Consider the following 27,926-nt stretch of genomic DNA (forward strand, 5'->3'; position numbering starts at 1 on the left):
TGTGGATGGGTGTCTTTTGGTAAGTATGTTTTCATTACTTAAGACACTCTCAGCTATGGTTTGTCACTTTATGTTTTTATATAAAGTTCTAAATATATGTATTGTACTTATATTTGCCATGATTCAGGTTTCAGTATATTTCCTTTTGCAGACTGTCAGTTTCATTTTTGGGAAATGCATTTTTTAGGAAAACTTATTTCTTACCTGGAGTATAGTCTTTATTCAAATTGACTGTCATTTTAAATTTGCGGGCAGAATTAGGCTAGCGAGGGCGCAAAATGCCAAACTATATTGCGTCATTTTTTGCGTGAGATTTTTATGGCGCAAAGTTACGTTCAATGACGCAAATTCGTCATTTCCGGCGTCTTTGTTGACGCTGAGTCCTTTCACAAGGTTGCGTCTTCATTGACGCGAGTGTGTCATTTCCGGATGTTGTTAGCGCCAAAAAAAATTCTCTGTTCGTTTTTGCGTCATACTTGGCGCCAAATATTTTCATTATTTTAAACCCCATTCCTATGTGCCTCTTGCCTTTTTCTCTATCAGAGGGCTATGCTGTTTGCATTTTTTTCCCCATTCCTGAAACTGCCATATAAGGAAATTGATAATTTTGCTTTATATGATGTTTTTTCTCTTACATTTGCAAGATGTCTCAATCTGATCCTGTTTCAGAAGTCACTGTTGGATTCCTGTTGACTGATATCAGTTCTACCAAAGCTAAGTACATTTGTTGTAATTTTGTGGAGATTATATCTCCAGCTGTGGTTTGTAATAAATTGTTTTGATAAACTTTTACATGCAGAGAATGTGTCCAGCAGTAATAGTACATTGCCTGTTGTTGTTCTTTTAACATCTAATGTACAAAACATACCTGTGAATTTATAACAATTTATTGCTGTTCCTATTCAGAAGGCTTTGTCTGCCATCCCGCCTTCTAATAAATGCAAAGGTCTTTTAAAACTTCTCATAGAGTTGATGAAATTTCAAATGACTGATAACATACTGAATTTTCCTCCTCTGATGAGGATCTATCTGATTCAGAAGATCCTTCCTCAGATATTGACACTGACAAATCTACTTATTTATTTAAAATGGAGTACATTCGTTCTTTGTTGAAGAAGTATTGATTATTGGATATTGAGGAGACTAGTCCTCTTGATATTAAAACTAGTAAACATTTAAATTCGGTTTATAAACCTCCTGTAGTTGTTCCAGAGGTTTTTCCAGTTCCTGATTCTATTTCTGATATGATTTCTAAGGAATGGAATAGGCCTGGTACTTCTTTTATTCCTTCTTTAAGGTTTTAAAAATTGTATCCTTTGCCATCAGTTAGATTGGAGTTTTAAAAATCCCCAAAGTTGGGGTTCTCTCTACTCTTGCTAAACGTACTACTATTCCTATGGAAAATAGTATTTATTTTAAGATCCTTTAGATAGGAAACTTGTATCTTATCTAAGGAAAGTTTATTTATTTTCAGGTATTTTTCTTAGGCCTGCAATGTCTTTGGCTGCTGTTGCAGCTGTTTCAACCTTTTGGTTATAAACTTTAGCGCAACAAGTATCGGTTCATGATTTGTCTAGCATTGTTAACATGATTCAACATGCTAATAATTTTATTTGTGATGCCTTTTTTTTTATATTATCAAAATTGACGTTAAATGTAGGTCTTTAGCTATTTTAGCTAAAAGAGATTTGTGGCTTAAATCTTGGAAATGCTGATATGACTTTTAAGTCGAGATTGCTATTTCTTTTCTTCCAACGTAATAAATTATTTGGTTCACAGTTGGATTCGATAATGTCAACTGTCACTGGGGGGAGGGAGTTTTTTTGCCTTAAGATTAAGATCTAGGGGTAAATCTAAAGCTTCTTACCATTTTCGTTCTTAAATAAGGAACAGAAATCTTATTTTCCCCAAGGAATCTATTTCCAATTTGAAGCCTTCTTCAAATTGGAATAAATCCAAGCCATTTAAGAAATCAAAGCCAGCCCCCAAGTCCGCATGAAGGTGCGGCTCTTTTCCAGCTCAGCCGGTAGGGGGCAGATTAAGATTTTTCTAAGATGTTTGGTTCAATTCGGTCCAAAATCATTGGATTCAGAATATTGTCTCTCAGGGGTACAGAATAGGATTCAGGTTAAGACCGCTTGTGAGAAGATTTTTCTCTCACGTATTCCAGCAAACCCAGTAAAGGCTCAGACTTTCCTGAAGTGTGTTTCAGGCCTGGAGTTATCTGGGGTAATCATGCCAGTTCCGTTTCAGGAACAGTATCTTGGGTTTTATTCAAATATATTCATTGTCCCAAAGAAAGAATATTCATTCAGACCAGTTTTGGATCTAAACATTTTGAATCAATATGTAAGAGTAACAATTTTCAAAATGGTGATTATAAGGTCTCTTCTGCCTTTTGTTCAGCAAGGGCATTATGTGCCCACAATAGGCTTACAGGATGCATATCTTCATATTCTGATTCATCCAGATTGTTATCAGTTTCTGAGATTCTCTCTTTTAGACAAGCATTACCAATTTGTTGCTCTTCCTTTTTGGCATAGCAACAGCTCTAGGAATCAGAGAGTGAGGTGTTGCAGTGTTTCCTTATTTGGACGATATCTTGGTACTTGCTCAGTCTTTAAGTTCTGCAGAATCTAACACAAATTAACTACTGTTGTTTCTTCATAGACATGGTTGGAGGATCAATTTACTAAAAAGTTCCTTGATTCCTCAGACAAGGGTCACATTTTTAGGTTTCCAGGTAGATTCAATATCCATGATTCTGTCTTATCAGACAAGAGACAATTTAAATTGGTTTCAGCTTGTCGGAACCTTCTTTCTCTATTTTTTTTTTCAGTAGCTATGCGCATGGAAGTTTTAGGTTTCATGACTGCAGCATTGAACGTTCTTCCCTTTGCTCGTTTTCATGTGAGACCTCTCCAGCTTTGTATGCTGAATCAATAGCGCTGGGATTATGCAAAGTTATCACAATTAATATCCTTAAATCCCAACTTTCAATTATCTCTGTCTTGGTGGTTAGATCACCATCGTATAGTTCTAGGGGCCTCTTTGGTTCGTCCAACCTAAACTGTGATCACAACAAATGCGAGTCTTTTCAGGTTGGGGAGCTGTTTGGGGATCTCTGACAGCAAAAGGGGTTTGGAAATCTCAAGAGGCGAGATTACCAATCAATATTTTGGAACTCTGTGTAATTTTCAGGGTTCTTTAGGCTTGGCCTCTGTTGAAGAGAGAACCATTCATTTGTTCTCAGACAGACAATATAACAGCTCTGGCATATGTCAATCATCAGGGTGGGACTCACAGTCTCCTAGCTATGAAAGAATTATCTTGAATATTTTGTTGGGCGGAATCCAGCTCTTGTCTAATTTCTGTGGTACATATCTCAGGTGTAGATAATTGGGAAGCTGATTATCTCAGCCATCAGACTTTACATCCGGGGGAGTGGTCTCTCTATTCAGATGTGTTTTCTCATCTAAACAAGAAACTTCCCAGGTACCTGTCCAGGTCCAGGGTTCTTCAGGTGAAAGCAGTGGATGCTTTGACACTTCCTGGGTGTTGCCATCCTGCTTATATTTTCCCGCCTCTAGTTCTTTTTCCAAGAGTGATATCCAAAAATCATCATGGAACAGTCATTTGTATTGCTGGTAGCTCCAGCATGGCCTCACAGGTTTTGGTATGTGGATCTTGTTTGGATGTCCAGTTGCCAACCTTGGCCTCTTCCATTAAGGTCAGATCTTCTGTCTCTAGGTCTGTTTTTCCATCAGGATTTCAAATCATTAAATTTGATGGTATGGAAATTGAACGGCTAGTGCTTAGTCATAGAAGTTTCTCTTACTCAGTGATTAATACTATGTTACAGGCTCATAAATCTGTTTCTAGGAAGATTTATTATCGAGTTCGGTAGACTTATATTCATGGTGTTCTCATAAATTCATTGGGACTTTCTTTTAGAGTTTCTAGAATTTTGCAGTTTATTCAGGATGGTTTGGATAAGGTTTTGTCTGCAAGTTCCTTGAAGGGACAAATCTCTGCTCTTTCTGTCTCATTTTACAGAAAGATTGCTAAAGCTTCCTGATATTTACTGTTTTATACTGGCTTTGGTTTGTATCAAGCCTGTCATTAATTCATTTTCTCCTCCTTGGAGTCTTAATTTGGTTTTGAGGGCGTTTCAGGCGCCTCCATTTGAGCCTATGCTTTCTTTGGACATTAAACTACTTTCTTGGAAAGTGTTGCTCCTTTTGGCCATCTCTTCTGCTAGAAGAGTTTCTGAATTATCTGCTCTTTCTTGTATATCTCCTTTTCTGATTTTTCATCAGGATTATGTGGTTTTGCGGACTTCATTTAAATTCTTACCGAAGGTTGTGAATTCTAACAACATTAATAGAGAAATTGTTGTCTTTCTTGTGTCCTAAATATAAGATTTCTTTGGAGAAATCCTTATATTCTTTGGATATGGTAAGAGTTTGAAATATTATGTTGAAGCTACTAAAGATTTCAGGAAGACTTCTAGTCTTTTGTTATCTTTTCTGGTTCTAGGAAGGGTCAGAAGGCCTCTGCCGTTTCCTTGGCTTCGTGGTTACAGCTTTTCTTTCATTCAGCTTATTTGGGGTTGGGTCAAGCCCCGCCTCTGAGAATTACAGCTCATTCTATTAGATCAGTCTCCACTTCGTGGGCTTTTAAGAATGAAGCTTTGGTTGATCAGATCTGCAGAGCCGCAACCTGGTCTTCTTTGCATACATTTACTAAATTCTACTATTTTGTTATATTCTCTTCTTCGAAAGCAGTTTTTGGTAGAAAAGTTTTTCAGGCAGCTGTTTCAGTTTGATTCTTCTGCTTATGTTTTGAATTTTTTCTTTTCATTCATGAGAATAAACTTATATTTTGGGTTGTCGATTAATTTTCAGCGAAAAATGGCTGTTTTTATTTTTATAGGCATTTTGAGGTTTGGGAAACTTTGCCCCTCCTGGTAGGATTCTATATCCCATATGTCACTAGCTCATGGACTCTTGCCAATATGAAAGAAATTAATTTATCAGGTAAGTTCTTACATAAATTATGTTTTTTGGGGTTGGAGCGTTCCCTATCTTCCCTTTTACTATGGAGAGAACCCTTACGCATATTAGTATTATGGGGGCTATTTAGGTAGCTAGCTCCGTCCTCAGACTCACTACTAGAGCTTCCCTCACTCTCCTCAGCTAAGTTATAGCAGTTCCCTGAATTTATATCATGAGGTGACTGTCTATTTGGGAAATTTACTTCTGACCCAATAGGGGTTCTTTGTCTAAATTCTTCCCTAAATTTCTGCAGTTCAGTCCTAATGTAATCTTTAAGAGATTTAGGATTATCTGCATTATCCTCATGGCTAATAGAGGGGTTTTCATTATGACGATACAATCTTATTAAACCACTTAATTCTCTCTGGCTTTGTCCGAGTTCTTTATGCAAATCTACTATCTGAGCTACTAAACCTTGATTATATTTTTGTAAGGTGGCCATGTTTTGGGCAAACTCATCAATTTTATTTTCGGCTATATTTAAATTCTCTTCGCATCTGCGTGAGGAGTGAATACTATCTTCTAGCCCCTGTATTTGCAATTCCTTTTCTATGAGGTATAGTGACATTTTGTCAATAATGCATATTACCAGGGACCAAGATTTTAGTAATAGTTCATCGCGTTTTTTGAGATTTTTACATTGATTCATTTTTAATAATTCTTGAAATAATTCACTTTTTTCATTCCACCTTCCATCATCAATAGCAATATTTTTAGCCTTAACTTCAAGCATATCCATATAATCATTTAAATCACCCGCAATATTACACCTCTTTTTAATGTGGCCTTTAATGTCCATCTTAAGCACATTGCCCTGAGATAGGGGTAATTTCGGGGAAAAAATTTCAACACTATGTATAGATTCAAATGATTCACTTCTAGTAACAGACATTATTATATTGGCTTAGTATTTAGTTAAGTTAAAACTCTAATACAATTGTGGCCAATAAGAAGAAGAAAAAAATATATTTAAAAAAAATATATCAATATTAATTTTTAAATATGAAAAATTAATATTTTTTATCAATTTTTCAAAAATTAATTTTTAATATTTTTTTTTTCAATAATAACTTCTATTTACTACAAATATATCATATCATTGTGATAAATATTAATAATACCTCAAGCAGTGTGCCATATCAGTATATGGCCGGGTTATTATACAATATATTTAATAATTATTCTTTAAAACAAACCCCCAAAAATGCATATACAAAACAATAAAATTTATGTAAATTCCTAAATTCTTTATGTTAGTTAAAATTTATAGACACATTGAATTATATTTATAGAAAACCATATATGTATCAAACTATACAAGTTTAAAACTGTTATAATATTCTTTTACAAGCAAACCAAATATACCTTTAGAATTAATCTTATTCACAATTGAATGGCATTAAAATACCACATATAAATATCACAGTATGGGTCCCTAGCTTCCAGAACAAATATAATTAAGCTATTTAGCCCACAATTGATTCTATACAACTCTTATTAAAACACCAGAAGTTATATATATTCTTAATGTAAACAGCCAGTTTTTATTCCAATTTATCTAAGCTGAAATACATTCTTAATTATCTACAATTAAGACAAATTCTAATATATATATATATATATATATATATATATATATATATTTGCAAAGATAAATTACAAATACAAAAGACAAGCTTAAAACTATACAGGACTATGAATGCAAGCTAAAATACAAAATGCCCTTTTAAATCTACTAACTGCAATTAGTTATGGTTACCAAATACCTTTGATTTAAATATTATATATATATATATATATATATATATATATATATATACAGTATATTTATCAATTGCGTATACTTCACCAAAATAACCAAATCGATAATTCAGCTTCTAGAACTTCTGGTTTCACCTCATAATAATAAATAAAAATAAGGGTATTTGCAATATGGATAATAAAAAGTAGCCCAATTTGCTTAAAGTGACTGTGTTCCAACGCAGCCAGTTATCAGTCCAGAGTTCAGCAAAAAGTCAGCAGTCTCCTTTTCTCCTCTTGCATTCAGCTTATATTATCTTAATCATTGGTGAAACGATATGATAGGCCCTTCGGAAGCTTGTCTGTGATTCGCTCCTGGATCTGAATATCTCATAGATTATTTTGGGAGACGCCTCCCTGACTGGCTCTGCATGTATTTTAATAGACTATTTATTTGGCTGTCATACCAGTTCCAATCCCCTAGGGGGCAGCAGACAACCAGCAAATACAGTCTCACCATCAATCACTGCTACAATCCAAATATCTCCCTATATAGTTATTATTTAACATACTATAACTTTATGCATTAATCACTTACAATTTTAATTATAGATGGGATAATATAATGTCATTTTTCTGATTACTCCAATACTAAATACAAGCATGTTTCTAGGGATCATACCAATAATACATACCTTGAGATCGGCAAACATATGTCATTTTCATATAGTTATATCTACATTGGATTACTATCCCATACAGACCAATATTTCATATCTGTATATCTCTCTTTGAGAGTACAAAATACACAGGACATTATTTAAAATACCAATTACATATGTACCCATTAGATTACTGAAAGATACAAAGAAATAGGTTATTAAAATTGGACATTTTAAAATTGACTGTATCACTATTTATTTAATTCCAGTATACACTTATCTAATGTGTGACTGTTCTACAAATAGACAATCTCATATCCATTATTTTGTACCTATTATTTGATAGTCTGAGGCACATATTAAATATTCTGCTGTCAAAAGTACACAGGTTAAGGTATTTTGAAATCTTAAATCTTGGCTTCTATGTTTTCAAGGGACAAATGGCTGGGCAGGATGGATATGGAGCTCATACAGGGGATCATTTAACATGTAGTTGGTAACAGCTACAATTCTTTGAAAATGTTTGTAGATTCAACCATTCCCACAAACGGACCATCTATTCTCCACAGGGGGACTGTGAGTTCATTACTCATCTGGGGCAGAAGCCCATATATGGGCATATACTTCTGAGGGTTTCAAAACTGCTAATATTTACCTTGAAGTGGTTCACTGATCGTATCTTATACGAAGCTCTAAACCTTTTGTTCTTTCTTAAAATAACTATTCCAACAATTCTTTTGATGAATAAGAGAGGGGCTGGTTTACACAGCCAAGAATCATTTGACAGAGTAAATACAACTGCTGTAACCAGTTTCATGTATAATGAATTATTTGGTGTACACTAATATATATATATATATATCTATATATATATATATTAATACATTAAATATATACAGTGTATATTATCTAATAATACTCAGATATCCTGACAACAATAATTAAAGAAAATATCAGCAGTCTGTGTACAGTACGGTAATCTGAACTCTGTACCGTACTATCCAAAACTGGAATAAACTTTATATGGTATATGCTAGACATCTCCAAGCATTGGAACTTAAGAAGTCTGGTGAGGTTAGTGTTAATTTGAGTTTTGTAGCTTCAGCAGGAAACCGGTAACGAGAAAACTCACTTCACAGTCGTTTTGTCCTGCATGACTGATGACACAAAACTGAAAACACTGGTTATTTTTAAGTAAAAAACTTTGTCGCAAAAATGCGAAATCCCCATCTCTCCTCGTTAGAGTTCTACATAAAGGCTGGATAGACAAAGAGGGAGTGAAATTCTGGCTTGATAATGTTTAGGACATGTTTAGTGCACAACTTAAAGGCAGCATCAAATCAGATGAAATTAAATGTCTTGAATATACCGCGACCCCTCCAATTTGTATCTTATTTTATGTCTCAAAAATCTTGCGTTATACTCGAGTATCTACAATACATTTTCTTTGTTTAATAAGCACTTGTATCAAAACAAATTTGAACTAAACAAGCTTGTTTTGTTGATCAGGAAATATGAAACAAAAGTCAAGGAATTGGAAGTGGAGCTTAAAAAGAAAAATGATACTATTGCTGACCAGAAAAAACTACTGAAGGAAGCAGCTGTGCAAGAGCAGAAAGCTGAAAAAACTATAAGAAGGCTAAATGAGGAAGTAAGTAACGGTGAAATTGTCTTATTATATGTGAGGATACAAAGTCCATTAGGGGCTAAGGGAACATGTTATATGTGCTTGATAAAAATACACAACACTTGGAAGAAAAGTTTTGATTACAATGACCATAAATGTTAGTGTATTTTGCATGTAGACAATGGTGGTTACACGTGGATAGCATAGGAGGGAAAAATAACATTTCAAAATAGGCAAAGCTGTGACATTAGTGTAGATTGAGAACCACTGATGAAAAATATGGGCTACTACTGTAACAGCAATATTGTAATAGTCATCTGAGATTTCCCAAAATAAAAATTGGATTTGGTCATCTGCTTTCATTCAATTCTTCCTTGTATTTAAAATGAATGTCCTTTCTTTTGTAATAAAAGGTAGAGCTACTGAAACACTTCCCTGATGATGCCAAGAACGAAGGAGGACTCACTAGAGAATTTCAAATACTCAGGTAAAAATAACAGTGGAAGGAACACAATATTATGTTTAAAGTGTATTTAAAGTGCATTCAATTAAACACGGTACTTTTGCTGCAGTTATTAGTATTCTAGCATTTTGTACCCCCTTTAAACAGAAGCATGATCATTTATTTATATCATTATATAAATGGTTGCAATTTGACCATTGTTAGTTGAAATATCGCTGCCAATTAAAATGGGAGAAGATTTATTCCCCCGATTTTCTTTAGATTTACAGTACACTGTAACCAAGTATATAGTGCTCTAAATCATGAACTTTACAGAGGTATGAAAAGGATGCATTCATTTTAATGCAGCGCCTCAATTTGCTAAAATCTATTCTTTATGCATAGGAAATGTCCTTTCTAGAATCAGGAATTATATGACCGATCAGATCTCCGTCTCGGCTGGGCCATTATGTGCTATATCAATATACTTTTGAGACTGAACTGTAAAACATGTCAAATGAAACAAAAAGATTTTTTTTAAAAAAAAACTATGCTACCCTGGGTTTAAAACATAATGTATGCCTGTTAAATTTATTTCTCTTGTTAGGTGTATCCAGTCCACGGATCATCCATTACTTGTGGGATATTCTCCTTCCCAACAGGAAGTTGCAAGAGGATCACCCACAGCAGAGCTGCTATATAGCTCCTCCCCTAACTGCCATATCCAGTAATTCTCTTGCAAGCTCTCAACATAGCTGGAGGTAGTAAGAGGAAAGGGGTAAAATATAGTTAGTTTTTTCTTCAATCAAAAGTTTATTGTTTTTAAATGGTACCGGAGTGTACTATTTTATCTCAGGCAGCATTTAGAAGAAGAATCTGCCTGCGTTTTTCTATGATCTTAGCAGAAGTAACTAAGATCCACTGCTATTCTCACATATGTCTGAGGAGTGAGGTAACTTCAGAGGGAGAATGGCGTGCAGGGTATCCTGCAATAAGGTATGTGCAGTTAAGTTTTTCTAGGGATGGAATTTGCTAGAAAATGCTGCTGATACCGGATTAATGTAAGTTAAAGCCTAAATACAGTGATTTAATAGCGACTAGTATCAGGCTTGCTATCAGAGGTATATACTCTGATTAATGTGCAATATAAAACGTTTGCTGGCATGTTTAATCGTTTTTATATATGCTTTGGTGATAAAACTTATTGGGGCCCAGTTTTTTCCACATGGCTGGCTTTATTTTTGCCTAGAAACAGTTTCCTGAGGCTTTCCACTGTTATGGTATAAAAGTTACAGTTGGTGCAGTTAAAATTACAAACTGTGACATTCAGCTTCCCTCAGCAGTCCCCTGCATGCTATAGGACATCTCTGAAGAGCTCAAAAGGCTTCAAAAGTAGGAGCTGTGGCAGTTGTTATGACTGTTTAAAAAACATATTTTTTGTTTTGTTAATCTGTTTTTTGTATTAAGGGGTTAATCATCCATTTGCAAGTGGGTGCAATGTTCTGCTAACTTGTTACATACACTGTAAAAATGTTGTTAGTTTAACTGCCTTTTTTCACTGTTATTTCAAATTTTGGCAAAATTTGTTTCTCTTAAAGGCACAGTAACGTTTTTTTATATTGCTTGTTAACTTGATTTAAAGTGTTTTCCAAGCTTGCTAGTCTCATTGCTAGTCTGTATAAACATGTCTGACATAGAGGAAACTCCTTGTTCATTATGTTTAAAAGCCATGGTGGAACCCCATAGGAGAATGTGTACTAAATGTATTGATTTCACTTTAAACAATTAAGATCAGCTGTTATCTTTAAAAGAATTATCACCAGAGGATTCTGACGAGGGGGAAGTTATGCCGACTAACTCTCCCCACGTGTCAGACCCTTTGACTCCCGCTCAAGGGACTCACGCTAAAATGGCGCCAAGTACATCAAAGACGCCCATAGCGATTACTTTGCAGGACATGGCGGCAATCATGGATAATACCCTGTCAGCGGTATTAGCCAGACTGCCTGAATTCAGAGGAAAGCGCGATAGCTCTGGGGTTAGACGTAATACAGAGCGCGCAGATGTTTTAAGGCCCATGTCTGATACTGCGTCACAATATGCAGAAGCTGAGGAAGAGCTTCAGTCTGTGGGTGACGTCTCTGACTCGGGGAAACCTGATTCAGATATGTCTACTTTTAAATTTAAGCTTGAGAACCTCCGGGTGTTGCTTGGAGAGGTTTTAGCTGCTCTGAATGACTGTGACACAATTGCAGTGCCAGAGAAATTGTGTAGACTGGATAAATACTATGCGGTGCCGGTGTGTACTGACGTTTTTCCAATACCTAAAAGGTTTACAGAAATTATTACTAAGGAGTGGGACAGACCCGGTGTGCCGTTTTCCCCCCCTCCTATTTTTAGAAAAATGTTTCCAATAGACGCCACCACACGGGACTTATGGCAGACGGTCCCTAAGGTGGAGGGAACAGTTTCTACTTTAGCAAAGCGTACCACTATCCCTGTCGAGGACAGTTGTGCTTTTTCAGATCCAATGGATAAAAAATTAGAAGGTTACCTTAAGAAAATGTTTATTCAACAAGGTTTTATCCTGCAGTCCCTTGCATGCATTGCTCCTGTCACTGCTGCTGCGGCATTCTGGTTTGAGCCTCTGGAAGAGGCCTTTCAGACAGCTACTCCATTGACTGAAATACTTGACAAGCTTAGAACACTTAAGCTAGCTAATTCTTTTGTTTCTGATGCCATTGTTCATTTGACTAAACTAACGGCTAAGAATTCTGGATTCGCCATCCAGGCGCGTAGGGCGCTATGGCTTAAATCTTGGTCAGCTGACGTGACTTCAAAGTCTAAATTACTTAAAATTCCCTTCAAGGGGCAGACCCTATTCGGGCCTGGTTTGAAGGAAATTATTGCTGACATTACTGGAGGGTAAGGGTCATACCCTTCCTCAGGACAGGGCCAAATCAAGGGCCAAACAGTCTAATTTTCGTGCCTTTCGAAATTTCAAGGCAGGTGCAGCATCAACTTCCTCTGCTACAAAACAAGAGGGAACTTTTGCGCAATCCAAGCCGGCCTGGAAATCTAACCAGGCCTGGAGCAAAGGCCAAGCAGGCCAGAAAGCCTGCTGCTGCCTCTAAGACAGCATGAAGGAACGGCCCCCTATCCGGCAACGGATCTAGTAGGGGGCAGACTTTCTCTCTTCGCCCAGGCGTGGGCAAGAGATGTTCAGGATCCCTGGGCGTTGGAGATCATATCTCAGGGATATCTTCTGGACTTCAAAGCTTCCCCCCCACAAGGGAGATTTCACCTTTCGAGATTATCTGTAAACCAGATAAAGAACGAGGCATTCTTACGCTGTGTGCAAGACCTCCTAATAATGGGAGTGATCCATCCAGTTCCACAGATGGAACAAGGACAGGGATTTTATTCAAATCTGTTTGTGGTTCCCAAAAAAGAGGGAACCTTCAGACCCATTTTGGATCTAAAGATCTTAAACAAATTCCTCAGAGTTCCATCGTTCAAAATGGAAACTATTCGGACAATCCTACCTATGATCCAGGATGGTCAGTACATTACCACAGTGGATTTGAAGGATGCTTACCTTCACATACCGATTCACAAAGATCATCATCGGTTCCTAAGGTTTGCCTTTCTAGACAGGCATTACCAGTTTGTGGCTCTTCCCTTCGGGTTAGCTACAGCCCCAAGAATTTTTACAAAGGTTCTGGGGTCTCTTCTGGCGGTCCTAAGACCACGGGGCATAGCAGTGGCCCCTTATCTAGACGACATCCTGATACAGGCGTCAAACTTCCAAATTGCCAAATCTCATACGGACATAGTGTTGGCATTTCTGAGGTCGCATGGGTGGAAAGTGAACGAGAGAAAGAGTTCTCTATCACCCCTCACAAGGGTTTCCTTCCTAGGAACTCTGATAGATTCTGTAGAAATGAAAATTTACCTGACGGAGTCCAGGTTATCAAAGCTTCTAAATTCCTGCCGTGTTCTTCACTACATTCCGCGCCCTTCGGTGGCTCAGTGCATGGAAGTGATCGGCTTAATGGTAGCGGCGATGGACATAGTGCCATTTGTGCGCCTACATCTCAGACCACTGCAATTATGCATGCTCAGTCAGTGGAATGGGGATTACACAGATTTGTCCCCTCTGCTAAATCTGGATCAAGAGACCAGAGATTCTCTTCTCTGGTGGCTATCTCGGGTCCATCTGTCCAAAAGTTTGACCTTTCGCAGGCCAGATTGGACAGTTGTAACAACAGATGCAAGCCTTCTAGGTTGGGGTGCAGTCTGGAATTCCCTGAAGGCTCAGGGATCGTGGACTCAGGAGGAGAAACTCCTCCCAATAAATATTCTGGAGTTAAGAGCAATATTCAATGCTCTTCTAGCTTGGCCTCAGCTAGCAACCCTGAGGTTCATCAGATTTCAGTCAGACAACATCACCACTGTGGCTTACATCAACCATCAAGGGGGGACCAAGAGCTCCCTAGCGATGTTAGCAGTCTCCAAGATAATTCGCTGGGCAGAGACTTACTCTTGCCATCTATCAGCAATCCATATCCCAGGTGTAGAGAACTGGGAGGCGGATTTTCTAAGTCGTCAGACTTTTCATCCGGGGGAGTGGGAACTCCATCCGGAGGTGTTTGCTCAATTGGTTCATCGTTGGGGCACACCAGAATTGGATCTCATGGCGTCTCGCCAGAACGCCAAGCTTCCTTGTTACGGATCCAGGTCCAGGGACCCAGAAGCGACGCTGATAGATGCTCTAGCAGCACCGTAGTTCTTCAACCTGGCTTATGTGTTTCCACCGTTTCCTCTGCTCCCTCGACTGATTGCCAAAATCAAACAGGAGAGAGCATCAGTGATCTTGATCGCGCCTGCGTGGCCACGCAGGACCTGGTATGCAGACCTGGTTGACATGTCATCCTTTCCACCTTGGCCTCTGCCTCTGAGACAAGACCTTCTACTACAAGGTCCTGTCAATCATCCAAATCTAATTTCTCTGAGACTGACTGCCTGGAGATTGAACGCTTGATTTTATCAAGGCGTGGCTTCTCCGAGTCAGTCATTGATACCTTAATACAGGCACGAAAGCCTGCAACCAGGAAAATCTACCATAAGATATGGCGCAAATATCTTCATTGGTGTGAATCCAAGAATTACTCATGGAGTAAGGTTAGGATTCCTAGGATATTGTCCTTTCTCCAAGAGGGTTTGGATAAAGGATTATCAGCTAGTTCTTTAAAGGGACAGATTTCTGCTCTGTCTATCCTTTTGCACAAGCGTCTGGCAGAGGTTCCAGACGTCCAGGCATTTTGTCAGGCTTTGGTTAGAATTAAGCCTGTGTTTAAACCTGTTGCTCCTCCATGGAGCTTAAACTTGGTTCTTAAGGTTCTTCAAGGAGTTCCGTTTGAACCCCTTCATTCCATTGATATCAAACTTTTATCTTGGAAAGTTCTGTTTTTGATGGCTATTTCCTCTGCTCGTAGAGTCTCTGAGTTATCATCTTTACAATGTGATTCTCCTTATCTGATTTTCCATACAGATAAAGTAGTTCTGCGTACAAAACCTGGGTTTTTACCTAAGGTAGTTTCCAACAAGAATATCAATCAAGAGATTGTTGTTCCATCATTGTGTCCTAATCCTTCTTCAAAGAAGGAACGTCTTTTACATAATTTGGACGTAGTCCGTGCTTTAAAGTTTTACTTACAAGCGACTAAAGATTTTCGTCAAACATCTTCCCTGTTTGTTGTTTACTCTGGACAGAGGAGAGGTCAAAAGGCTTTGGCAACCTCTCTTTCTTTTTGGCTTCGGAGCGTAATACGCTTAGCCTGTGAGACTGCTGGTAAGCAGCCCCCTGAAAGGATTACAGCTCATTCTACTAGAGCTGTGGCTTCCACCTGGGTCTTTAAAAATGAGGCTTCTGTTGAACAAATTTGCAATCGGCGACTTGGTCTTCGCTTCATACTTTTTCAAAATTTTACAAATTTTATACTTTTGCTTCTTCGGAGGCTATTTTTGGGAGAAAGGTTCTACAGGCAGTGGTCCCTTCCGTTTAAGTACCTGCCTTGTCCCTCCCTTTATCCGTGTACTTTAGCTTTGGTATTGGTATCCCACAAGTAATGGATGATCCGTGGACTGGATACACCTAACAAGAGAAAACATAATTTATGCTTACCTGATAAATTTATTTCTCTTGTGGTGTATCCAGTCCACGGCCCGCCCTGTCCTTTTAAGGCAGGTCTAAATTTTAAACTACAGTCACCACTGCACCCTATTTTTTCTCCTTTCTCGGCTAGTTTCGGTCGAATGACTGGATATGGCAGTTAGGGGAGGAGCTATATAGCAGCTCTCGTGTGGGTGATCCTCTTGCAACTTCCTGTTGGGAAGGAGAATATCCCACAAGTAATGGATGATCCGTGGACTGGATACACCACAAGAGAAATAAATTTATCAGGTAAGTATAAATTATGTTCCATGGTGGTGAGAGTCCACTATCCATTACTCAGGGGAATTACTGTTCCCTACCACTAGGAGGAGGCAAAGAATCCCAAACCCCAAGAACTCTATATAACCACTCCCACCTCAACAGTTCCTTACTCTAACGTATAACTGACACAAAGAGGAAGGAAAGTAATAAGAACAAACAAAATTAAAGCTCTTTTGACTTTTTTTATTAGATTTTTAGTTATACCAAACAACTAACAACATAATCTCTGTAACCACAAGGGATAGTCTAGCCTTTTTTATAATAGAGATAATATGGTAAGTTGCTGTTTTTCCGACAAAGATGTCTGTGTAAAAATTCCTTTTCTCTTGTTAAGTGTATCCAGTCCACGGATCATCCATTACTTGTGGGATATTCTCCTTCCCAACAGGAAGTTGCAAGAGGATCACCCACAGCAGAGCTGCTATATAGCTCCTCCCCTAACTGCCATATCCAGTCATTCTCTTGCAACTCTCAACAAAGATGGACGTAGTAAGAGGAGAGTGCTGTATTATAGTTAGTTTCTTAACTTCAATCAAAAGTTTGTTATTTTTAAATGGTACCGGAGTGTACTGTTTTATCAAAGGCAGCATTAGAAGAAGAATCTGCCTGTGATTTCTATGATCTTAGCAGAAGTAACTAAGATCCATTGCCGTTCTCACATATTCTGAGGAGTGAGGTAACTTCAGAGAGGGAATGGCGTGCAGGTTTTCCTGCAATAAGGTATGTGCAGTAAACATATTTCTAGAGATGGAACTTGCTAGAAAAATGCTGCTGATACCGGATTAATGTAAGTTAAGCCTAAATGCAGTGATTTAATAGCGACTGGTATCAGGCTTATTAACAGAGATATATACTCTTATAAAAGTGTAATATAAAACGTTTGCTGGCATGTTTAATCGTTTTTATATATGCTTTGGTGATAAAACTTATTGGGGCCTTGTTTTTTCCACATGGCTGGCTTTATTTTTGCCTAGAAACAGAGGCTTTCCACTGTTATAGTATAAAACTTACAGTTTGTGCAATTAAAATTACAAACTGTGACATTCAGCTTCCCTCAGCAGTCCCCTGCATGCTATAGGACATCTCTGATGGGCTCAAAAGGCTTCAAAAGTAGGAGCTGTGGCAGTTGTTATGACTGTTTAAAAAACATATTTTTCGTTTTGTTAATCTGTTTTTTGTATTAAGGGGTTAATCATCCATTTGCAAGTGGGTGCAATGCTCTGCTAACTTGTTACATACACTGTAAAAACTTCGTTAGTGTAACTGCCTTTTTTCACTGTTATTTCAAATTTTGCCAAAATTTGTTTCTCTTAAAGGCACAGTAACGTTTTTTATATTGCTTGTTAACTTTGTTTAAAGTGTTTTCCAAGCTTGCTAGTCTCATTGCTAGTCTGTACAAACATGTCTGACACAGAGGAAACTACTTGTTCATTATGTTTAAAAGCCATGGTGGAGCCCCATAGGAGAATGTGTACTAAATGTATTGATTTCACCTTAAACAGTAAAGATCAGTCTTTATCTATAAAAGAATTGTCACCAGAGGGGTCTGTCGAGGGGGAAGTTATGCCGACTAACTCTCCATACGTGTCGGACCCTTCGCCTCCCGCTCGAGGGACGCACGCTAATATGGCGCCAAGTACATCAGGGATGCTCATAGCGATTACTTTGCAGGACATGGTTGCAATCATGAATAATACCCTGTCACCGGTATTAGCCAGATTGCCTGAATTGAGAGGCAAGCGCGATAGCTCTGGGGTTAGACGAGATACAGAGCGCGTAGATGCTGTAAGAGCCATGTCTGATACTGCGTCACAATATGCAGAACCTGAGGACGGAGAGCTTCAGTCTGTGGGTGACTTCTCTGAATCGGGGAGACCTGATTCAGAGATTTCTAATTTTAAATTTAAGCTGAACCTCCGTGTGTCACTTGGGGAGGTATTAGCTGCTCTGAATGACTGTGACACAATTGCAGTGCCAGAGAAATTGTGTAGGCTGGATAAATACTATGCAGTGCCGGTGAGTACTGATGTTTTTCCAATACCTAAAAGGCTTACAGAAATTATTAGTAAGGAGTGGGATAGACCCGGTGTGCCCTTTTCCCCACCTCCTATATTTAGAAAAATGTTTCCAATAGATGCCACTACACGGGACTTATGGCAGACAGTCCCTAAGGTGGAGGGAGCAGTTTCTACTTTAGCAAAGCGTACCACTATCCCGGTTGAGGACAGTTGTGCTTTTTCAGATCCAATGGATAAAAAATTAGAAGGTTACCTTAAGAAAATGTTTATTCAACAAGGTTTTTATTTTACAGCCCCTTGCATGCATTGCGCCTGTCACTGCTGCGGCGGCGTTCTGGTTTGAGGCCCTAGAAGAGGCCATCCATACAGCTCCATTGACTGAAATTATTGACAAGCTTAGAACACTTAAGCTAGCTAACTCATTTGTTTCTGATGCCATTGTTCATTTGACTAAACTAACGGCTAAGAATTACGGATTCGCCATCCAGGCGCGTAGGGCGCTATGGCTTAATTCCTGGTCAGCTGATGTGACTTCAAAGTCTAAATTACTTTCAAGGGGCAGACCTTATTTGGGCCTGGTTTGAAAGAAATTATTGCTGACATTACTGGAGGTAAGGGTCATACCCTTCCTCAGGACAGGGCCAAATCAAGGGCCAAACAGTCTAATTTTCATGCCTTTCGAAATTTCAAGGCAGGTGCAGGATCAGCTCCCTCTACTTCAAAACAAGAGGGAACTTTTCCTCAATCTAAGCAGGCCTGGAAACCTACCCAGTCCTGGAACAAGGGCAAGCAGGCCGAAAGCCTGCTGCTGCCTCCAAGACAGCATGAAGGAGCGGCCCTCTATCCGACAACGGATCTAGTAGGGGGCAGACTCTCTCTTCGCCCAGGCGTGGGCAAGTGATGTTCAGGATCCCTGGGCGTTGGAGATCATATCTCAGGGATATCTTCTGGACTTCAAAGCTTCTCCCCCACAAGGGAGATTTCACCTTTCAAGATTATCTGCAAACCAGATAAAGAAAGAGGCATTCCTAAGCTGCGTGCAAGACCTCCTTGTAATGGGAGTGATCCATCCAGTTCCGCGGATGGAACAAGGACAGGGGTTTTATTCAAATCTGTTTGTGGTTCCCAAAAAAGAGGGAACCTTCAGACCAATTTTGGATCTAAAGATCCTAAACAAATTCCTCAGAGTTCCATCATTCAAGATGGAAACTATTCGAACCATTTTACCCATGATCCAAGAGGGTCAGTACATGACCACAGTGGACTTAAAGGATGCCTACCTTCACATTCCGATCCACAAGAATCATCATCGGTTCCTGAGGTTTGCCTTTCTAGACAGGCATTACCAGTTTGTAGCTCTTCCATTCGGGTTGGCTACAGCCCCAAGAATTTTTACAAAAGTTCTGGGCTCACTTCTGGGGGTACTAAGACCGCAAGGCATAGCGGTGACTCCGTACCTAGACGACATTCTGATACAAGCGTCAAGTTTTCAAACTGCCAAGTCTCATACAGAGATAGTTCTGGCCTTTCTGAGGTCGCATGGGTGGAAGGTGAACGTGGAAAAGAGTTCTCTATTACCACTTACAAGAGTTCCCTTTCTAGGGACTCTTATAGATTCTGTAGAGATGAAAATTTACCTGACAGAGGCCAGGTTATCAAAACTTCTAAATGCTTGCCGTGTCCTTCATTCCATTCCACACCCGTCAGTAGCTCAGTGCATGGAAGTAATCGGCTTAATGGTAGCGGCAATGGACATAGTACCATTTGCGCGCCTGCATCTCAGACTGCTGCAATTGTGCATGCTAAGTCAGTGGAACGGGGATTACTCAGATTTGTCCCCCCTACTAAGTCCGGATCAAGAGACCAGAGATTCTCTTCTATGGTGGCTCTCTCGGCCACATCTGTCCAAGGGGATGACCTTTCGCAGGCCAGATTGGACGATTGTAACAACAGACGCCAGCCTTCTAGGCTGGGGCGCAGTCTGGAACTCCCTGAAAGCTCAGGGATTATGGACTCAGGAGGAGAAACTCCTCCCAATAAATATTCTGGAATTAAGAGCAATATTCAATGCTCTCCTAGTTTGGCCTCAGTTAGCAACTCTGAGGTTCATCAGATTTCAGTCGGACAACATCACGACTGTGGCTTACATCAACCATCAAGGGGGAACCAGAAGTTCCCTAGCGATGTTGGAAGTCTCAAAGATAATTCGCTGGGCAGAGTCTCACTCTTGCCACCTGTCAGCGATTTACATCCCAGGCATAGAGAACTGGGAGGCGGATTTTCTAAGTCGCCAGACTTTTCATCCGGGGGAGTGGGAACTTCATCCGGAGGTCTTTGCTCAACTGATTCTTCGTTGGGGCAAACCAGATCTGGATCTCATGGCGTCTCGCCAGAACGCCAAGCTTCCTTGTTACGGATCCAGGTCCAGGGACCCGGGAGCGGTGCTGATAGATGCTCTGACAGCCCCTTGGGTCTTCAACATGGCTTATGTGTTTCCACCATTTCCGATGCTTCCTCGACTGATTGCTAAGATCAAACAGGAGAGAGCTTCGGTGATTCTGATAGCGCCTGCGTGGCCACGCAGGACCTGGTATGCAGACCTAGTGGACATGTCGTCCTGTCCACCGTGGTCTCTGCCTCATAGACAGGACCTTCTAATTCAGGGTCCTTTCAAACATCCAAATCTAATTTCTCTGAGGCTGACTGCATGGAGATTGAACGCTTGATTCTATCAAAGCGTGGCTTCTCGGAGTCGGTTATTGATACCTTAATACAGGCTAGGAAGCCTGTTACCAGAAAAATTTACCATAAGATATGGCGTAAATATTTATATTGGTGCGAATCCAAGAGTTACTCATGGAGTAAGGTTAGGATTCCTAGGATATTGTCCTTTCTACAAGAGGGTTTAGAAAAGGGCTTATCTGCTAGTTCGTTAAAGGGACAGATTTCTGCTCTGTCTATTCTTCTACACAAACGTCTGGCTGAAGTTCCAGACGTTCAGGCTTTTTGTCAGGCTTTAACTAGGATTAAGCCTGTGTTTAAGACTGTTGCTCCGCCGTGGAGCTTAAATGTAGTTCTTAATGTTCTTCAAGGCGTTCCATTTGAACCCCTTCATTCCATTGATATCAAGCTGTTATCCTGGAAAGTTTTGTTTTTGATGGCTATTTCCTCGGCTCGAAGAGTCTCTGAGTTATCTGCCTTACATTGTGATTCTCCTTATCTGATTTTTCATTCAGACAAGGTAGTTCTGCGTACTAAACCTGGGTTCTTACCTAAGGTAGTTACTAACAGGAATATCAATCAAGAGATTGTTGTTCCATCACTGTGTCCTAACCCTTCTTCAAAGAAGGAACGACTTTTGCATAATTTGGACGTAGTCCGTGCCCTAAAGTTCTATTTGCAGGCAACTAAAGATTTTCGTCAAACTTCTTCCCTGTTTGTCGTTTACTCTGGACAGAGAAGAGGTCAAAAGGCTTCGGCTACCTCTCTCTCTTTTTGGCTTCGTAGCATAATACGTTTAGCCTATGAGACTGCTGGACAGCAGCCTCCTGAAAGGATTACAGCTCATTCTACTAGAGCTGTGGCTTCCACCTGGGCCTTTAAAAATGAGGCCTCTGTTGAACAGATTTGCAAGGCTGCAACTTGGTCTTCGCTTCACACCTTTTCAAAATTTTACAAATTTGACAATTTTTGCTTCTTCGGAGGCTATTTTTGGGAGAAAGGTACTTCAGGCAGTGGTTCCTTCTGTTTAATGTTCCTGCCTTGTCCCTCCCTTCATCCGTGTACTTTAGCTTTGGTATTGGTATTCCATAAGTAATGGATGACCCGTGGACTGACTACACTTAACAAGAGAAAACATAATTTATGCTTACCTGATAAATTTATTTCTCTTGTAGTGTAGTCAGTCCACGGCCCGCCCTGTCTTTAAGGCAGACCTAAATTTTAATTAAACTCCAGTCACCACTGCACCCTATGGTTTCTCCTTTCTCGTCTGCTTTGGTCGAATGACTGAATATGACATGTGAGGGGAGGAGCTATGTAGGAGCTCTGCTGGGTGATCCTCTTGCAGCTTCCTGTTAGGAAGAGATATATTCCATAAGTAATGGATGACCCGTGGACTGACTACACTACAAGAGAAATAAATTTATCAGGTAAGCATAAATTATGTTTTTTACCTAAGGTGGTTTCAATCAAGAGATTGTTGTTCCATCATTATGCCCTAATCCTTCTTCAAAGAAGGAACGTCTTTTGCATAATCTAGACGTAGTCCGTGCATTGAAGTTTTACTTGCAGGCTACTAAATATTTTCGCCAAACATCTCACCTGTTTGTTATTTACTCTGGACAGAGGAGAGGTCAAAAGGCCTCGGCAACCTCTCTTTTTGGTTTCGGAGTATAATCCGTTTAGCATATGAGACTGCTGGACAGCAGCCCCCTGAAAGAATTACAGCTCATTCTACTAGAGCTGTGGCTTCCACCTGGGCCTTTAAAAATGAGGCCTCTGTTGAACAGATTTGCAAGGCTGCGACTTCGCTTCATACCTTTTCAAAATTTTACAAATTTGATACTTTTGCTTCTTCGGAGGCTGTTTTTGGGAGAAAAGTTCTACAGGCAGTGGTTCCTTCCGTTTAAGTTCCTGCCTTGTCCCTCCCATCATCCGTGTACTTAAGCTTTTGTATTGGTATCCCACAAGTAATGGATGATCCGTGGACTGGATACACTTAACAAGAGAAAACATAATTTATGCTTACCTGATAAATTTATTTCTCTTGTAGTGTATCCAGTCCACGGCCTGCCCTGTCCTTTTAAAGCAGGTCTAAATTTTAATTAAACTTCAGTCACCACTGCACCCTATGGTTTCTCCTTTCTCGGCTTGTTTCGGTCGAATGACTGGATATGGCAGTTAGGGGAGGAGCTATATAGCAGCTCTGCTGTGGGTGATCCTCTTGCAACTTCCTGTTGGGAAGGAGAATATCCCACAAGTAATGGATGATCCGTGGACTGGATACACTACAAGAGAAATAAATTTATCAGGTAAGCATAAATTATGTTTTCTTTTTACTTTTTTATTTATTTTTAATTATATGTATATTATAAGTAAGTGCTTTGTAGCTGTCTTTAAGAATCCTTTTGAACTAGTGTTATGGTCCCACTGCTCTTAGTGCTAGTATTTTTTTTGGTAAATATTTTTTTTTTTTTTTTACTAAAGAAACACAGGTACAAGTAAATATATACCAGCATTTACAAGGCATAGTTATAAGACATTAAAGAAATGCTACATACTAAACATCCGTATATTAACATTTGTGGGATAGTTATGCCATTGAGCGTTACAGAAGAAGGTGGTATATTGCTCAAAGGTATATATGAACTATGCAATCTGAATACAAAGGATTGAGACTGTATAAAAGAGATCTGAACATTGAGAGGTACATAAAGGACTAGTCGAGTACCATTTTATACTAAACATGTGCCTCTTAATTTTTTTTATATTAACAACTAAGAACAGAACAAAACATACAACAAAACCAAATATTAACACTGGTGGTATGCCCAAAAGGGTATACTAATTCTCGTTGCAGTGGGTATAACAGGTAATATGCAGCTTTATAGAAGATGAAATATATGTATATGTGGTGCTCACATAGCAAAGAAACCAAGTTACATTCAGTTGTACATATATATATATATATATATATATATACGCATACACACACACATACATATACATACATACCCACACATAAAAGAGAGAAGCGATTAACCTTTTTTTTTTATTATTTATGCAAATTATGACACTTAGGGAAGACTCCCTAAGTGTGATGCGGGAATCCAGACGTGGACCCGTTGCTCAGTGTGCCTAGAAGGATATGGCTGCACCTCACTGACGAGGCCCACAATAGGCCAAAACGTACGTCTGGGGTTTTGCTGTTTCTCTCGTTCAGAGAGGGGTTGCCTGGTATTTTGGGGCTGGACTGTACTGTGAAGTCAGGATCAGACTGATGTGCTTCAGGAGAGTTCTTCTCTGTGAAAGGCACGTGTTGAGCAAAAAGAGGCTGCTTCTTGGGCGGTAATTAGCTATAGAACACGCTATTATGATATTGTTCGTTCCCAGGTTGAGCTCTTCTCTCTTTTTATTTAACCATTTGTCAGTGTCTAGATTTCTAGAATTTTTGTGCTCAAATTTTAAAGGGTCACTAAAAGAAAATGCTGTACTCTACTGGGCATTTTATTGGCACACTGTTTCATGCTTATAACACTGAGTTTTCCACATAGTTAAAGGGACAGTAAAGTAAAATGAAATGGATTGGATAGAGCATGACATTTTAAACAGCTTTCCTATTTATTTATTTCATCAATTTTGCTAAATTCTCTTGGAATATTCTATTAATGAGTAATCCTATGTGAGCTTAGGAGCGTGCACGTGTCTTTAGCCATCTGGCAGCATAGCTTGCAGCAATGTTTATTGCAATGTTATATGTAGTTGTAAACACTGCTGTCCATAATGCTACAGACACTCTGTGGCAGCAGTGTTTGCAACTATGTATAACTGCTATAAATATTGATACAAACACTGCTACCAGCTGGCTTACGACACGTGCACGCTCCTGAGCTTGCATAAGAAATACGCTTTATCAAAAGAATACAGAAGGAACTAAGCAAAATTGATCAGAAAAGTAAATTGGAAAGTTGTTTAAAATTGCATGCTCTATCTTAATTATGAATGTTTAATTTTAACTTCACTGTCCTTTTAAAGTTTACTCCAGAGCAGCAATGCAATACTTGGACCTAGCTGACCACATCTGGTGAGCGGATGACAATAGATATATGTATCCTCCAATCACTAGCTAGCACCTAGTAGGGCCTTGTTGCTTTTAAACAAATTTAATAACACAAGTAAACTGAAAACTCTCTTAAAATTGCATGTGCTATCTGGACCATGAAAGCTGAATTTTTACTTTCATGTCCCTTTAATTGTGCATCAGCTACTATTAATAGGATAGATTGCAACAACACTATTGCTTTCTATCACTTGCTCATTTAATGCCTATCAAATATTCTTTGTATGTTTTTACAGCCTACACCATTTTAATTGAGCATATGTTTACTGTTAAAGCTTATGTGCACGTCAAGTGTGTAAGCAATGAGAATGCTAGAGCAGAGAGTGGATTTGCCAAATCATTTGTTTTTACTGTGATATTACTTAATGCTGTCACCTACATCTAATGCGCACTGATTTTGGGTTGACTACACATAAAAATAGTACAAAAAGTATTTGCTTAGTTTAATAATGTTTTATATATACAGAATGGTGTGGTCTTTTTTTTTTTTTTTGTAAATTATGTATTTATATTTTTAAAAACAGATTAGCCTGTAAGCGGCTAGAAAATGAAAAAGAGGAGTTAATTCACCAGATGGAAACCTACAGAAAGCGAATGGGTGCGTCTACACATGAATTAAGTGCATCAGGTATGTATCGGCCTCCCTTATCAATTTATCATATGTATCTTTTAGTGATATTCTGGTAGCATACTAGTGATAATAATTATGCTGTATATTACTGTAATTAAAGGGATAGGAAACTCAAATAATTATTTGCCTATTTTACAACATTATTAAATATCAATATTATTTGTAATTATGACTTATTAAAAGTTTTCTTAACGTTTACGAGTATTTTAGTCTCAAAATTCTTATTGCTGCCAAACCCACAGTTGTCTTCATTATGTGGGCCCTATAATGATGGTCTATCCAGGTAGAACCATCAAGGCAGCCTGCATGCGCAGTTGTAGTCCACCATCATCTCACGCTTGCGCAATGTGGGACAGTTTCACATATTGCATTTTTTTTTTTTAAATGATTAGCCCAGCAGTAGATGATCCACTGATGGCTAATAATTTAAAAACAATTCTAAAATAAATTGATTTAGATGTTTTTTGGGATGTTGGGGTGGAGAGCGAAATTGCATGGGGGGGCCCCAAAAAAATGTTTGCCCAGAGTCCAGTCAATATTAAAGACGGCCCTGCAGAGGGAACGTGGTTGTGATGTCACTGTCAGGGGGAGTGGCACACACCAGACTGCAAACGTTGCCGAGAGGGCGGACGGAGGATCAGCAGCAAAAGCTATTGATACTAGGTAAGTATTACAAACACCCTTAGGCTAACAAGCAACAAATAAATGTAATTTGGATTGTGGTGATTCAACTGCACATGTGCTCATTTGTATTAACAAAGATAGCTGTCAGGAAGGTTACTTATATGTGCGCATGCGTTTGCCAATTTCCGTTATTGAGCATGCGATTTTGGCCACCAGATAGCATAATGAATATTATAATTAGAATACTCCTACTCCATCATGATTGGATGAAGCACAGTGCAGACTTTCTGCAATAATCATCCTTTTTTATGGGCTGTCTTTGCCACTGGTTAATGGAGAATTTAATATAAGAAATTAATTTATTTTGAAACTTCATTTTTTATTAAAATTAAGGGAATTTATAGTACTTTATATTTCTTTTCATACTGCATAGCATTTTTGGTATCAATTTTTCAAAGATTTATAACCCTTTAAAAAACACTACAAATACTTGGATTTTGTCTTTAATATAGTTTCATCTACCTCCATTGTAAACAACTAAAGACAATTTGAAATATTTACCAAATTTGATTGGATACTTAACAATTAATACATACTAAAATGTTCAAGTTATGTGATGCAATAAAAATACAAACTTAGTGTGCAGCTACATTTCCGATAATTAGCCAGACATTGGCTAAGGTTTGAGACTTTGGGTGTTCTAGATAAGGGCAATTGTATCTTGGGCATTTCAGTCCTAGAGGAAGGAACAGGAAGCAATTACCGAATACAGTGGATACATTTTTTAAGTAAAGAAAATAATTGAAAGTGAAGGACAGACCTAAAACCAAGATTGTTGTACATAATGGGTTAAATCATCTAACCACAGAAGAATTCTAGCTACGTATATCATAGATCTATGACATTATTGAACAGGCAAGTGGGGATAGAGTAAATATGCAAAATAACCAGTTGTCTTTCTTTCCTTAATAAGTAGTACCCTGGTCTCCCCAGCTGCCGCCTAGCTACTTTACAATCCATAATGAATGCCTCTGCCAGGCTCTTCTTCCTTACACATTGTTCTTCATCTGCTGCACTTCTTTGCCAATCCATTCACTGGCTTCCTCTTGTCTCTAGGATTAAACACAAAATTCTCACTGACATACAAAGCCCTCAACTGCACTGCTCCCCCTATATCTCAGACCTTGTCTTCAGATACTCTCCCTCCTGTCCCCTTCGCTCTGCTCATGACCTCCTACTCTCCTCCTCTCTTGTTACCTCTTCACACTCCCGTTTATAGGACTTCTCCAGACTGGCTCCCATCTTGTGGGACTCTCTACCTCACTCCACAAGACTCTCCTCCAGTTTTGAAAGCTTCAAGCACTCCCTAAAGACTCTACTGTTCAGGGATGCATACAACCTACACTAACCTTTCTTTATACCAGTTTCTCTCCTCTATTGCTATCCCCTGAACCCTCTTAGCATGTAAGCCTAAGAGTACAGCTGTTTGTAGATCACCTTCTTAAGAGCTGATTACAACAGTGCGACTCTTGGCAGGGCCCTTTACCCGATTGATACCTATAAATGTTTTGTTGTACTCCGCCTTTATTTATAGCACTACAGAATCTGTTGGCGCTCTACAAATAACCGATAATAATAAAAGCAGAAAATCTCACCATAAAGTCATGTTTTCATTTTTTTCTTACTTAAAGTGCAGGGAGTCACATAATACTCATTATTTGGGTTTAAGATTCTTTTTATAGTAATTACAGCCTCAAAAAAAATACACCTTCATATTCAAAATAT

The 27,926-nt window shown here is 38.8% G+C and overlaps 1 protein-coding gene across 1 annotated transcript in view; it reads left to right on the plus strand.

Annotated features, from left to right (window-relative positions):
- CEP290 (centrosomal protein 290) overlaps positions 1 to 27,926 on the plus strand; it is an 862,077-nt gene that overhangs the window by 779,530 nt on the left and 54,621 nt on the right. The window contains 3 exon segments of the mRNA XM_053716925.1: positions 8,969 to 9,110; positions 9,500 to 9,573; positions 25,411 to 25,514. Of these exon segments, the coding sequence (XP_053572900.1) occupies positions 8,969 to 9,110; positions 9,500 to 9,573; positions 25,411 to 25,514 (320 nt within the window).

This window comes from Bombina bombina, chromosome 6 (genome assembly GCF_027579735.1).
Source record: "Bombina bombina isolate aBomBom1 chromosome 6, aBomBom1.pri, whole genome shotgun sequence".
NCBI classification, from domain to species: Eukaryota; Metazoa; Chordata; class Amphibia; order Anura; family Bombinatoridae; genus Bombina; species Bombina bombina.